This window comes from Oryctolagus cuniculus, chromosome 14 (assembly GCF_964237555.1).
Source record: "Oryctolagus cuniculus chromosome 14, mOryCun1.1, whole genome shotgun sequence".
Lineage (NCBI taxonomy): Eukaryota > Metazoa > Chordata > Mammalia > Lagomorpha > Leporidae > Oryctolagus > Oryctolagus cuniculus.
In genome coordinates, this window is record NC_091445.1 from 71,543,619 (window position 1) to 71,559,269 (window position 15,651).

The 15,651-nt window shown below is 43.2% G+C and overlaps 1 protein-coding gene across 5 annotated transcripts in view; it reads left to right on the top strand.

Annotated features, from left to right (window-relative positions):
* The first annotated feature begins 893 nt into the window (after window positions 1-893).
* The window catches only part of PARP8 (poly(ADP-ribose) polymerase family member 8), a 193,342-nt gene continuing 178,584 nt past the window's right edge, over window positions 894-15,651 (top strand). For 4 of the 5 annotated variants that reach the window (XM_051853484.2, XM_051853483.2, XM_008262187.4 and 1 more), the window contains exons 1-3: window positions 935-1,066; window positions 1,163-1,264; window positions 2,253-2,307. In XM_051853484.2, coding sequence (XP_051709444.1) covers window positions 961-1,066; window positions 1,163-1,264; window positions 2,253-2,307 — 263 coding nt within the window. In that variant the 5' untranslated portion in view covers window positions 935-960. Of the gene's footprint in view, window positions 1,067-1,162; window positions 1,265-2,252; window positions 2,308-15,651 lie in introns of all 5 variants that reach the window. The other variant, XM_070056702.1, reaches the window with a different exon arrangement.

The window sequence follows — 15,651 nt, forward strand, 5'->3', positions numbered from 1 at the left end:
CCTTGACCAAACGGCAAGGGGGGGTGACTTTAAAAAAAAAAGCCAAACAGATGTCCATCTTTTGGTGAGCCGCTCCAGTTCCCTCTGCCAATTTGTTTTAAATGAATAGAAATACCTAGGAGCAAATAAGTGGGGAGTCTTTGGGAGTGTGCCCCAAAGGGGCTGAGCCACTTCTATCTGGAGAATAGAAAACCTCAGGCATTAACGAGAACTGGGAGGGTGCAAGTCTGGAGTAATTTCAAGGCTTTTTCCATCTTGCCTGCTGGGGCAACAAGGAGAGATTTGTTCGCCTTATTTATTTATTTTTTTAATTTCTAAAGATTTTTTTTTCCCTCTCAGCCACTCCGGTTTGGGTTTTCCATATGACTCATAATTCCTTCCGAAAGTGGAGTCGAATTCATAAAAGTGGTGGTGTGTGTGTGGGGGGGGGGGTGCGGAGGGAAGGCTGGGAGCCCCAGGGAGTCTTCACTACCTACACTGCCACTCAGCTCCCAGCGCTGAGGAGCGGAGGGCGGGGGTGTGGAAACGCAGCCTGCGCGGGATGGCGGATACTATTAAAGCCCCGGCTGCCCGCGGCCGGGCCGGCTGACGGGCGGCGGGCGCGGGAGGGTCTGCGGCGGGCGGGCGGGCGGGCGGCGCTGCAGCAGCCTGGGCACGGCCGCCGCCGCTGCCGCCGCCGCCCGCGGGCGCGAGTGTGCGCGGGTGTGGAAGGCCGGCGCGCGGGCCGCGAGGGGTGTGCGCGCGTGAGTCGGAGCGGGGCTCGCCCCTCGCCGGCGCCCGCCGCCCCGCCGGCGATCGCTCCCCGGCCGTTCCCGGCACCCTCGGCCCCCCAGGATCGTTGGTCCGGGCGCGGGGGAGGGAGAAAGTGAGACTCGGTGTCATCACCATCCATTGTCAGAAGGGGAGGAAATTGGAATCCAGCAGCGGCGAGCAGCAGCAGCTGGGCGGTCACATCTGGGAATGCAAAGCCGACCTCCCCCCCCACCTCCTCCTCCACCACCTCCTCCTCTCACACCCAGGAGCACTTCCGAAACCACTTCGCCTTCGGCCCCTGCCTCGGCCAGAGGTTTCATTTTTTTTTTTTTAAACTGAATATTTACGAAAGCTGGAAGCGTGCGAGGGGGGTGGGGTGGGGTGGAAATAGCGGCTGCTTCTTTTCCAGGGATTTCTTTAATGGGGATGTGTTCAAGGCAAGAGCGAATTCAGAAGGATATCGACGTCGTGATCCAGAAGTCCAGAGCCGAGAAGGACTGCCTGTTTGCAGGTGAGTTCTCGCCTTCCCACAGCCTCGGACCCGGCGCCGGCTTCCTCAGCCCGGCCGCCCGCCTGCCCGCGCGGCGCCCTTCGGTCAGCGACGCGTGTGAATGGGGTTGGGGGTGGCGGGTGGGTTGCACGTCCCCATTCCCCCGGTTCCTTCGGTTCGTTCGGCAGCAGGAAAGCGGGAGCCCGAAGGGGGAGGGGGCGCTGGCCTCTCCCCGTCCCCTCCCCCAGGTCTGGGGCAGCCACCGGCTTTGGAGGCGGATCCCCGGTGGCCCGAGCCTCCGAGGTTTAGGTGGCCCGGCTGTGTATGGTATTTCTGGCCCCTCGCCCCCGCCTCCCCACCACCCCGTAGGTGTCCGGAGCGTCCAAGCCAGCCTCCGGGCTCCAGCGGCAGCGGCCGAGCGGGCGGTCGGACTCGCCTGGTTTGCGCAATGGGCTGAGCGGCGGCTTCGGGAATGGAGCCTGCTGCGCCGTGCCGCGCTCCGCTGCTGCGCCGGCCGGCGAGGACCCCGGAGGGGCGGCGCTGGGCGGATCTTCGGTCTCTCCCTGTCGTCTCCCCGTCCGACTGGCGGCGCACTACCCCGGAAAGAGAAGAGACATTTCCAGGGTTACCTGAGGCACCCGGCGCCCCTTGCCTGGGGGTCGCCTTTCGTCCATCTTGCTCCCCTGGGCCGGGGCTCGGATTTTGCTTTCGCAGCCCGAGCCGCGCGGCGGGGGCCGCTTCCGACCGCCCCAGTCGGGAAATTCCCGCCGTTGCCATGGCACCCGGCACTTGTTGCAGGGGGCGGCCTCGCGCAGCACCCGGCCGGCCCGGGGGTGCAGCGCACCCCTAGGGCGCGCGGGGTAAGAGGGCGCATCACCGCTCTCCAGCCCGCGGCTCCCGCCGGGCCAGGCCTCCCCTGGAACTCACTGAACTGGGGCCCCCAAATCTCGGTCGGGATTGAAAAAAATCCACTCCACGGGTAGTTGTTAACAGGACTTTTCCGTTTCAGATTTCAGATACTCAGACTCCACCTTTACTTTCACCTACGTTGGCGGCCCCAAAAGGTATTTATTTATGTGTCTAGAGTTGCTTCATTTCCTGTCCTCACGCCTCTGTTTCCTTTGTTCTTCGCGTGTTCCCTGTGGGATATTGTATTTGCTTGCTCTTTTGGTTTAATTCTTGCTGCTGATGGAAGTGTTTCAGGGACCAGGCTACAGGCACTGAGCTGAACTCTTCGTGTTCCCATTCCCACTGTTCTGCCGCATGGATTGTTCTCCAGGCGTTTTGGGGTTGTTAGAGAGTCAAGAGGGTGTAAACACAATGCATAAAAGAAAAATGTCACAAAATAGTTGCCTCACGAGTGGGATTTTCCTGGTGAGTTGGTGCCGCTCGTTCCCGTGTTTTGTGAAGGTTGACATAAACATGCAGCCTGCCAATTCTCCAAACTGTTTTTTTATTTTTTATTTTCAACGAATGGTATTTTGGTTTTCACATTTATTTGTACGAAAGAACTTGGAGAGTTGTATGAAGCTGGAGTGGGTGACTTCTTCCCTTTGGAGGAGGCATGAGAGAGACACATCTTAATACCTAGTGGTAAACAGTGTGGAAACAAGCCCAAATCCGATTTTGTATTGAGAAAGTAGAATTAAGATGAAAGGTAGCAAGGTAGCCACTGATAGATGACTTGCTGTCTTCACTTGTTAGGATTTTCTGCTCTGTGTTCCTTAGGAACACAGTGTTAGGAAAGAGCGGTGGCCACAGTCAGGGATAACCTCGGTGGAATCCTCAGAACATACGATTTGGTATTTAATATTAATTAAATTTGGTATTTAATATTATTTGACCACATTACAAAACATCTCTTAGCTGATTCACACTTAGAAACATACATTTTGCAAAAGACACTTTCTTCTGTAAGTACTTTCAGAAAGCTTAGTGTTACTGTGAACCTTTAAAACAGTGTCTGTATTGCGTTGTACATCTTAAAACAGCTTTAGTTAAGACAGTTGTCAGATTTTGCTTATATACAGTATGCCTGAGCCCCAGCGTTAGTTTATCTATATATACCAATGGAAAATAGAACCAGAAGGTGCCAGACTAAAATATGTACTTTTTGGGAGGGAATTAAATTACAGTGTGCTCTGGTTTTGATGTTGAATGGCCCCATGAAGGCCCGCGTATAGAGGCTTAGGTACCCAAGGTACCTTGGGGGAGTAGGGCCTAGTGGAAGTTCTTTAGTTATTCGGAATGTGTCCTCAGAAGGTATTTCCTGGTTGTTAACGAAAGCCTGTGTTTGGGCTCACCTACCTTCTGCTTCCTGGTAGCTTACATGATCCTTTTCCCCATGTGTTCTGCCATCCATCTTGGGGCCCTCACCAGAGCCTGCATTACCACTTGAACTTTTAGCCTTCAAGGTGTAAGCTAACTAAAATTCTTTCCTTCACGAGTAGCTTGTCCTGGTTATTTTGTTTTAGTAGTGAAAAGTCAATATATAATATTTCTTAGTTTATGATCATGTTATCATCTTTGTAATTATGAGTAACAGTAAGTTAGAGTAAGTTAGAGGAGATTTGATTGAATTATTGCTGGAGATCCAGAGGGTGATAGTGTATGGCTGATATCTTTTGGAGTGATTTCAGTAGTTAAAATATGCTCGGTAGCCCGTTTAAACACCCCGTGCAGTTAGGTGAAGATTCACTGGTGTCCAGTTGTTGCTGTTCTTTCAGGGAGGTGTGTGGTCAGGAATGCACTGAGTGAGACTATTCAACAATCCAACTTGCTGAGTTTCCACAAAATGATGCTCTTTTTTAGGCCGTAGTTTGCTCGCTTACCTGTACTGCCGGGGGAGGAGGGGAGGCGGCGGTAAAACCATACACTTCTTGTCTGAGATCTATTAGATGCTGGAATTGATTCCTTGTTAGTAAGTTCTTTTTTTTTTAATATTTTTTAATATTTATTTATTTGTTATTTGAAAGGCATAGTTACAGAGAAGCAGATGCAGAGGCAGAGAGAAAGGTCTTCCATCTACTGGTTCACTCCCCAAATGGTTACAACGGCCATAGCTGGGCCAATCTGAAGCCAGGAGCTTCTTTCAGGTCTCCCATGGATGCAGGGGCCCAAGTACTTGGGCCATCTTCCACTGCTTTCCCAGGCTGTATCCGAGAGCTGGATCGGAAGTAGGGAAGCTGGGACTCGAACCAGCGCCCATATAGGATGCCGGCACTGCAGGTGGCGCCTTTACCTGCTACACCACAGCACTGGCCCCATGTTAGCATGCTCTTGATCAAGCATTAACAGTTAGAGGTGGAGAAGATATGAATGTCTCCAAGGAGCAAGGCTGTGGTGTTGGGGTGAATAGTTAATCACAGTAACATTGGTTTTCCCTGAAGGAACGAGTACCACGGTTGCTCTTAAGGTAAGAGGTGTTTCCTTTTCTGTGTAATCCTATTAAGAGGTGATATTTTCTTTAGTCCCTTGTTAGGATTTGTGTGTCTAATGTGGAACCGTCTGGCCAAAGACAAAGACAACTGGTAAAGCTTCTAGGATGATTGTTTCTCTTCTTTAAAGCTTATGCGACAGTACAAGAAACAAAAGGCTGTTTTAGTGTGGTAACCATAAATCATCTCTTTATGGTTTGTACTTAATGGCAGATAAGACATTTTTCTTTCCTAAAAATATAGAATACTTGTTTTTATTACTTACATTAGAAACCAATATTTATTATCTTTCTCATCATGACATTTCAGACATTTAAAATTAAAATGAATCCACCCTATTTGTTTAAGGATTCATTTTTTTATTTGAAAGGCAAAGTTACAGAGAGAGAGGGAGATAAGGAAGGCTTCCATTTGCTGGTTCACTCCCCAGATGGCTACGATGGCTGCAGCTGGGCCTATCCGAAGCTAGCAGCTTCTTCTTTGTCTCCCACTGAGTATCCCATGCGGGTGCAGGGATCCAAGGACTTGGGCCATCTCCTGCGGCTTTCCCAGGCCATAGCAGAGAGCTAGATCGGAAGTGGAGCAGCCAATACTCGAACCGGCACCCAGATGGGATGTCGGCACTGTAGGCGGCAAATGTATCTACTACGCCACAGCGCCAACCTCACCCACCCTATTTTGATTGCCAGTTTGTAATATTCAATTAGTTGTGTTCTTTTGAGTAAACGAGACCTTCACCACTGAAGGAAGTGAGAGTTGTGGAGAGAAAGTACATCATTATCTTGAATTGTGTTTGACTACCATTTTCATCTAAACCATTGAGAGTATATTTCAATAATAATTTTCAATTCAATTTGTAGATAAAACTTAACATTCCATTTCCTCTCTTGGCACTTTGCAAAAATGAGCTATGCATTGTTTTATGGACAAAAGTTGTTCTTACATTTGAATATTAAGAATGTTTTTACATGTACTGTTTTTAATGTTTATTTGGAGAAAAGGAAATGCCAAGAGGTGATTGTGTCAGGACTGGCCACTGGCCTAATAAATTGGTCTTTATTTGGTCATCAGAGGGACAGAGTGCCTGTTAGCATCTGCTAGGCTGTGTTGGTGGATTTTCCGTGAGGAATGATGGGGAGGAAATGGTCAGCTCCAAGACTGAGTTAATCTGATTTTGCCTGCTGGGACAGCTTCTGCAGTAAGACCCTCACCTTTGGATGTGCAGACTGAAGCTCACAGAGTTGAAGATATGCGGTCAGATTCACTGTGATAAATGATGGAGCTGTCGTGTAAATGCTGTTCTGTCGTGCTTCTGAGACCTGCACTCCTGCTTTCCCATTAGGGCTCCTGAGATTTTTGAGCATGCAGACACTTTGACAACCAAAAACTGCATGCATATTTACTTGAACGTTATAATTTTGATGTCTGTCGATCGGAAATCATGAAAAAGAAGGTTCTAATTATTAGGAATTTGATTATGAACAGCATCTACAAATGCTTAAAAACTTGTAGTATGTTTTTAGTAAGATCAGTTTGGTCTAGCAGTGATCCTTATACCACCGCTGTGTTCCAGACTCCTGAACAACTCCACAGCCATCAGTAGTTGAGAGCTCGTCATAGACTGCTACCCAGTGCTGCTTCCCAATTTCAGAAGTGTGACAAGAACTATAAACCAAAGGCCTCAAACTTATATTTTCTTCTCTACCTTTTGTCATGTGTATGACTTCCTGTCTCTTTCTTCTTTAGTGATTAGTAGTCAGCTGTCTTGTAACCCAAAAGATTTCAGGTTCTGATTCCTCGTCTGGCTTGCCCTTGGACTTGGTAGAAGAAACAGAAGGGAGGAGGTGGGTGGTGACAGCTACTGAGGCTGAGTCCCTGGGGCCAACAGATACCAAAGACAAGGTGGGGAGTGGAGGAGGCTCATGGGCTTGACGACTGGGAGTCCCTGAGTGTGAATTTCAGGCAAGAAAGTATTGTAAAAATAGAACTGAACTTTTAAAAGTGCATGAAGAATGGTTTGTCATGAAAAGAAATTAGAAAAGAGATATGCCAAAAAGAAGAAATAACAGCCACATGATTCCCAGTTTGCTGTTAATACATTAGAGTTTACTCTTAGAATTTTTATGTGTCCATATGCATACAGCATATTTGCATCCAAAGATTGTGTTATATGGTTTTGAAACCTCATTGTTTTATTGCCCAGGAATATAACATTAATGCCTTTTTAATAAAGGATATGAGAATAAATAAATGGTTTTAAAATTGGGAGTTTCCCAGTGAAGGAGTATGAGTGTGCATGGCAAGAATTCTAATATTTATATTAGAAATAATTATAAGATTAGAAATTTGGTATTTGGCAGAGTGTTTGGAGTTGACTGCCAGTGTGCACCCTGTATTGTATGAACACTGATGTGGTCATGGGTAGAGGAGTACTTATTGATGTGTATCTTCCTTATTTTAGGAGTTCCTGGCCAAATGATTGTTTTGGAGCAGCTGATGTAACACTAATAATAATAATACCCCAATGAGGGGTCATGAGGACATACTGTTTGCTCTTTCTACTTGGCCTTTCATTGTGCATGTTTTCTGGAACTCCTGTCTCCATCTTCTCCCCCATCTCATCCCTAGCCAGCCCTGACTGTTGAGATCTTTGCTCAGCTAAATTCTCCTTTGAGAAGGCATCCGCCCTTGTTTGTTTCTGCTAGGTGTTTCTGTAACTATGTTGTAGCATTATACAGATATTCCTTGACTTATGTTCTGGCAAGCCCATGGTAAGTTGAAAACATCAATTGAAAATGCACTTACTACACCTCTCCTTCCAAACAAAGCTTAGTAATGTAGTGTACTATAGAAGATGGGTTGTTTATCCTCCTGAGAGTGTGGCTGATTGGGAGCTGTGGCTCATGGCCACTGCCTCATCTGGTAAGTGTCCTACCTGTATCGCCAGCCTGGAAAAAGAGACATTCAAAATTCTAAGTATTGTTTCTGCTGAATGTGATTTGCTTTTGAACTGTTGTAAAGTCAAGAAATCATATATGGAACCATCCTAAGTTGGGAGCCATCTGTACTGTAAATGACTACTTACCTCTGGTTGTCTGTGAGCCTCTTGGAGAACTGTCTCTGACATATTCATTGCTGCTGTCCTGTCCCTTGCATCAATATGTAGATGTTTAATGAAGCTGAGAAAAAGAATGCTAAGCCATCCTCTGGCTTTTTATAGCCTCAGTGACCAGTTGTGGAGATATTCAAACACACACAGTGTATTGATATCACTTTCAGTGAAACTTTATAGGAAGCCAGAGTGATAGACAATGACAGGCAAGGTTGTAAGTCCTGTTCTCTGGGTCATGAGTTCAATGCTTTAGAAGGATGGACAGACAATGCAGTTGTTGAGGATATTAGGGAGTTATGAGGACTGTGGCGTACTGGGAGTGTTTGGGCTCTAGACGTAATTAACTCATTCGGAAAAAATAAGAAGCACTTTGATAAGTAGGCAAACTTCCTAGGAGCTCTAATCACTTTGGGTCCCCAAAGTGTAATTCCATAACTCAGGGGATGCCAGGGAGGGAGACAAATGGCTTGCTTGCAAAAAACCATTTGTTTTCTTTGGACTTCCTTAAAAAGAAGTGTCAGTGTGGGCAGGGGCAAAGAGTGGGGAAGGTGTAAAAGCAGTAGTATCATCTTAAACAGAGTTATCAGTTTTCACTGTGAAAGAAGCAGGAAGGTGCTCACTCTAGAAATCCTGTAATATGTGGTTGTTTTGAAACCATCAAGTATTCTTCATGGTGTCAGAATGAAAAGAGTGATCGTTTTTTAAGTAGAAAATTAACATGATCCTCTTGGCAGTGAGGGTTCACCATAATTTTACATCAGTTTTTACCCAAAATATTGATTTTTTTTTTAAAAAAGCGTGTTCCTTGGAGCCCTGGGAAGCCACTTCTGATGCTGGGGGAGCTGGGGAAGGGGTGAAGGAAGCTGAGTCAATGAGTGGGAACAGCTGCTCTTTTTCTCTTCTGTATGAAAATTGTTTTGATAATGGTTTCATTGTTAAATGAGTTTTAAAACCACTGACCTAAAGTAACCACTGGTTTAACCAGATACAACTTTATTGAAGCTTATGTATTAAAAAAAGTTTACATTCCATTTATTTCATGGACTAAGGCAATACTACTAATGAGGTTTCTTGAGCATAGTCCCTGGAATACTTTTGTTTGCCTTCTGTCATTTCTGTATTTGCAACAAACAGGCATTTTATCAGCTATTTTACATTTTATCACTAAAGGAACTGAGGCGTGGATAATTTAGACACCTTACAGTTGGTTAGAAAGAGGCAGCGGAAGGATCCATTTCAATGTAAGGCAGTGTTTGTGTAGGGTTTAAGGGGTGTTGGCTGACCTGATATGACTTGAATAACAGGGATTGTTTGAGGATGGAGAAGGATTGCTAATGGATGTGTGCCAGGGACAGTGCTGAAAATCTACTGCTTGGCAAAGGAACTGCCTGAGCCCCATGTTAAGTATAATAGTTGGAAAATTGTGTACATTGGCTGTGGAATCCTCGTGCAAATATTTGGCCAATCCGTTTAAATTCCCCATTATTTCTCTTTAGCAAGTGAAATTTCATCAGTCCTAAAAAAATATTTTGTAATTCTCTGCCAGATTTGCTTTTGCCTTAGTAGATAAAGCTTGTTTATGAGATTTGCCCCTGATTTAGTCAATTCATTTTAGTCAGTTTTAGTCAAGTTATTGATCTTCTTTTTGTCCATACTCTGAATCTTGGGTTTCTTTTAAAGTTGCATTTATTTTCATTCTGTAAATTTCTTTTTTTTTTTTAAAGATTTTATTTATTTATTTGAGAGGCAGAGTTACAGACAGTGAAAGGGAGAGACAGAGAGAAAGGTCTTTGCTCCATTGGTTCACTCCCCAAATGGCCGCAACGGCCAGAACTGTGCCTATCCGAAGCCAGGAGCTAGGAGCCTCTTCCTGGCCCCCCCTTGTGGGTGCAGGACTTGGACCATCTTCTACTGCTTTTCCAGGCCACAGCAGAGAACCGGGTTGGAAGAGGAGCAGCCAGGACTAGAACTGGCGCCCATGTGGGATGCCGGCGTCGCAGGCAAAGGATTAACCCACTGTGCCATGGTGCTGGCCCCATCATTCTGTAAATTTCTGAAATCTCACTTTCCATGTTCCCAAGGAAAGAATAGTAAGACATGTGTTTTTATTTTTTTTAATTAAAAAAAATTTTTTTTTGATAGGCAGAGTGGACAGTGAGAGAGACAGAGAGAAAGGTCTTCCTTTGCCGTTGGTTCACCCTCCAATGGCCGCCGTGGCTGGCACACAGTGGCCGGCACACCACGCTGATCCAAAGCCAGGAACCAGGTACTTCTGCTGGTCTCCCATGGGGTGCAGGGCCCAAGGACTTGGGCCATCCTCCACTGAACTCCCTGGCCACAGCAGAGAGCTGGCCTGGAAGAGGGGCAACTGAGACAGAATCCAGCACCCTGACCGGGACTAGAACCCGGTGTGCCGGCACCGCAAGGCGGAGGATTAGCCTGTTGAGCCACGGCGCCGGCCTGACATGTGTTTTTATTAATAAGTTACTTGTTATCTCAGTTTCATTGTGACATGATACAGTTTTCCCGTTCAGTTGTCTCACTTGAACGCTGCATATTTTCCCTCTTCACTTCAACCCAGCAATCCCTCATTTCCCTCTTGAAGAGAAACTTCTCTCCAATCTGCCTGGTCAGTAGTCTATTGCTGGAGCCAGATGTGGGGATCACATCTCAGGCTTCACATATCCCATCCTCCTTTTCTCCATCTCAGGTTCTCCACCCACCTCTACTTCGTAATCATTGCCAGCATCTGCATTCCTCCCCATGTCAACATTTAGTCCATGCCCTGTTGGCTTCGTTGTAGATTAATCACTTTAACCCAGTGTTTCTAAACAATTCATTATTGGCCTCTGGCTCATCTGGCTCATTTATGCTAATACTCTTTAGTTATGAATTTAATCATATTTATCTGTTCAGAAGCATCCAAATGAGACTTTTTCTCAATATCAACCTCAAATTGCAGTTCTTGGCTTTGAAGAGCCACCTTCCCTGCCCATTCATGTATGTTTCTCATTCTGTTTGCTTGCTGACCCCCCTCTCTCCATTTGCAACAGTTTGTATTAATTTGGCACACAGCTGTTCAAGGTTATTGATTGATAATATCTGCGTTGCATGGTACAGTTGGTTTGCATATCAAAATTATAGTTTTTATTATCATAAAGACCAGTGCATTTAATCTTATCTGTGCCCACAAATGACTGTTCTGTTCACTAGAATGTGTGATATATTTATGCACAAGAGCATGGAATGAGAACATGAGTAGAACAAAGTGAGGAATGAAATTTGAAGAGGATAGGATGGGAATGTAAATAGATTATCCCATCCATTACTGATTAACACCAATCATACTCCCCTTGAATGTCATTTATTTCCATATGAGTGATCCCCAGTTTGTGGCTGACACCTTCTTGGAATTAAATGGAGGGTGACATATCATTCAATATTAAATTTAAAAGGGAAACACCTGCTAAAACCTTCGTGCAGTCAGGTCATTTTTCCCTGTAGTGGAATTAGCAGAAAGCAAGCTGCTAGTTGACTTTCCTCAAAATAGGATTGTTTCTGAGCATTCTGAGTGTATATTGAACATGTTAAATGCGGTTGTTGTTATCTTCATCATTATTTTAATATATAAAAAAACTATATATTCTTATTATCCAAGAATCGCTTATTGAATATTTATTGTATATGAAATATATAACTCAAACAGACTAATATAACTACATTTGTGGTCTTCGCCCATCTGTGTAGAAACAAAAATATCATTAAGTACAAAGCTGCAAAAGAGTCAAATTTAAAAAATGGTCACACAGAAATAAATACAATGTTTTGATTAGAGACTAGAATATGGTAAATATTTTTTAATATTTCTTAAATGATTGGACAATAATGTTCCTATGTTATGTGGTAGTATTTCCCAGACTGTTAATGTGATGTTAGGTTTGTAGCCAAGTATGTCTGGGAAATGCTTAAACAGTTTTAATGGTTAGTGTTTTTTTAGGACCTTTATATAATAGTGTGCATTATGCATCTCCAAGAGGTGAATGAAGTAGTCAGGGTTTTTCAGACTGACTTGATTACAGATCTGGAACATCTCAAGAGACTTGTTTTGTGGAAAACACTTTGGCAAACTCTGAGTCTTACTCATGAAAAATAGTTTTTGGGTAAACAGCAGTGTAATAGAAATGGAAATAACTGATTCATATGCAGTGCTGAGAAATTTATTTTCAGCAATTTTTACAGAAGTTGCTTTATGACCATGAAGGCTTTGGTTAAAATGCACTTGGCATTCATGGCACTAACTTTCCTACGTTAGGATTTATTTCTCTGGTCCACTCACTCTCTCTTCAGTTGTGCTGGATCCATTTATGATAAGGGCTCTCAACTATTATTATTCATCAAAGTCCTGAAGTTCGAAGAGCCCTCTTCGGTTCATGATTGGAAGTCAGTCTCCTAAGGAAGTGTTAGCGATAGATAATGATTCTGTGTAGCAGAAGGACTCATTATGTCCTCTTAAATTCTGTCATTCTGCGGTAGAGCTTCTTAGTGAGCAGTCTGTGATGGAGTATGCTCTTGGAGAAGTTCACGATGAGGTGAAATCTGCAATTTATCTAATTTCATTTCTTTGATAAACTACATTTAAAAAAATCAATGAGGGTATCTGTTTGGAAAACCGTTGTCCCCCAAGTGATCAAATGAGAAATGTGGTGAATTCAGGCCTTAAAAACACTTCTCAGAATTTTTTAGTGTTAGGAAGTGCATTCCCTTTTTGTGCCAGTGGCATCACGTCAAGTCAGGCCAGTTTTGGGGACAGGTGATTAGAGAGTGAAACCCGAGTTTTGAAGCCCACGCCTGTGGACACAGGAAGAGACATGCATTTCACGTGATTTGTGTTAGTGGTAGGCATTTTCTTGTATGCATGCCTCACAGTCTTTGAGATTCAGGGGTCTACGGGACCCTCGCAGGTAGGAAGAACCCAGTAACTCTCGTTTTTTATTTGGCAGATCTTGTGTGCAATCTTGACGGAGTGAATTCTTTATTGTATGCACACATTGTCAGTCTTTATGTGTCCATGTCATTGATCTTCTTGAGAACAGAGTCTTAGATATTGACTGGGAGACCTAAGCTGAATGCTAAAATCTGTTCATGGATAAAAGCTGATGCAGTCATCATTTCTCATTAAAATGCACCACAGTTAGGGGAAAAAAGGCCCTCCAGCTGAAAAGCAGTCATTACTTTATTATCACCACAGAATTTGAAACGATTTCTGTAGTGAACGGTCAAATTTATTTTTAGTCAGCTAAGGAAAAAGTTTGAATAGGCCCCTGTAAGCCAAATTATTTCTTCTTTTTGGAGCAGTACATCCTTCTGGGAAAACCAGCCTCAGATGGTGATTTTCGTGAGTACCAATTAGGTGACTTCAATGAGATCGCATATTCTTACTTGAATTTGGCTTCAAAATGATGAGACGTGGGCCAAGAAAAAATTTAAATTTAATTTTTTGAAATCATACTAGTTTGATTTAATATGAGCTTCTTGTGTTGACTTTCTATGCCATTAATTTAAAATTTCCAGTACCCTCAAATCTGGGTGCCTGTTATGCACAGACTGCTTTCCAGCTGCAGGTAATTGGCAGGGAAAAATCTACTTATGACAGTAGTTTCACAGAGGATTTTTTTTAAACTGAGTAATGTTGTCATTTTCAGACTCTCGGGTGCATTTTGGGAAATGTTAATTGCAAATATACCTTTTAAATCTAACAGCAAGAGTTTTCTGACTTCTAGATAAGGATCCTGTTTTACAGAAAATTTAAATTTTTTCTGTTACACTAGCATATACATTTGAAGAAGACAAATATAAAACTGGATAGTTCCTGGTACCTTGGCACAAAACCATATGTAGCTAATTACATGAAAGTAAATCAGATTTGATACTGAAAATCTTTCATTTTCATTCTTACATTGATTATAAAACTTACTAAGCAATAAGTAATTATTTAGTATCACAAGACATGTTAATAACTTAAAAAATTCTATGTCTACTAATTTTCTAATCACCATAGAAATATAATACTTAATAATACTAGTGCACTGTTCACGCCAATTAAAAAATGATGCTATAAAAGATTTCTGTGTTTGAATACTGAGCCAAACATAAACCATGTTTGGAGTGTGTGTTTGCCTTCCTCTACACCTTCGTTCACATGCCTACAACACATCATGCAGTTGTGTACGCTTTCCATGCCAAATACTCAAAGGTAGCCTTATGAACTACATTTTTAGACATTAAAAATGTATTTCTCTCTGTACTTTCTCCTCTCTTTCTCTCTCTCTGCGTGCATTTATATATATATACACACACACACATGCACACATAAATGTCATATTTACTGTCTATAGGTAAATATAGGTATCTGCATGTAGATAGGTATATAGATACAGATAGGTAGATGCAGAAATTCAGATGGATATATGAAAGAGATGGTGAGACTGGAGATCTCAAAAATGGGAAATGTTAATTGCAAATATTAATGCAAATGTTAATAATTGGGTTATTCTGAAATAAAAGTTTTTTGTTTTACTTTGTTTTTGTTTGAGGAGGTCAGGGATAGGTAAATAAAAGATTTAAAAGATTTCCTCAGCAATTTTAAGATCATTTTACTGCTTTTGGAACCACCACAGACATATATAAATACATAATAAATATAAATTGGACTGACTTTGTGGATTTATTATAACTAAAACATTTTCAGGGTTCATGAAATTGTATTTTCCAAAAAAATGTAGTGAATGTTAGCTCAGTTTTAAGGCTTTTTCTTAAACATTCTTTATAACTCATAACATTACAGTATTGTGTAGCAGAATGAGTATACTGATTTTGATTTCTTCTACTCAACCAAATTACCTAATCTCTCTGAGTCTTGATTTTATCATCTGAAATAACAGTACTTTTGCAGGAATTTCAATATTGACATATATAGTATGCTAGGTGAGGGGGTTCCCAGGGCCACTCTCAGGCTCAGTGGTTCACATAGAAAGACTCATAGGACTCAGAACAAGCTATTACATTCAAAGCAAAGGATATGATCAAAGCCATCAGAGGACAAAGGTTCTTGGGGCAGAATTTGGGAGAAAGCAGGTACAGGCTTTCCAAGTGTCCTGTCAGTAGTTACATAGGTGCTCTCAGTGTTCCCAGGGACTTTGTGTGACAGCACATAAAGACATGGCTGGCCAGAGAAGCTCTCCTGAACTTTGGTTTCCAGGCTGTTTATTGACAGACAGGTGCATACAGCACCTTTGTGACTGGCCATACTTACTCAGACACCAGCCTTGCAGAGTGAAAAATATTCACTTTAGTAAATCACGCTTGTTAACATAAAATATCTAATCAAACTGGTGTCGGGTGGCCCAGGCGTACCAAACTACTCTTAGCAGCTGGAATATTCCAAGAGCACAGAGCTCATTTTCTAGTTGCTGGCAAGAGCCAGACCTAAAGGCAGTTCCTGGGAATGCACAGGGTTTGGACAACCAGGACCTGAGGAGTTAACCCTTTCCTGCACATTTGCTTGCAGTGTCCAGCCCAGGGCCAGAGACAGGAGGCAGTTCTGTTAACTTGATTTATAGCACCTACTGAATTCTAGTTCCTGGTGACTGTGGACAACATGAATAAGGGAAAAACATTGCTCTTTTGTAGGGCAACTGGTCTGATTGAAAAATACAATTTTCTCAATTTAAAATGATGATTTGTAAAAAGAGTATTGTCATCAAATAATAACTTCTACTAGAAATTTACACTAAATGCATGCAGAAGTGAAAAACAAAGTAGCAGTGCCGGATGTCCTTTCCTGTAATTGCATGCTACTT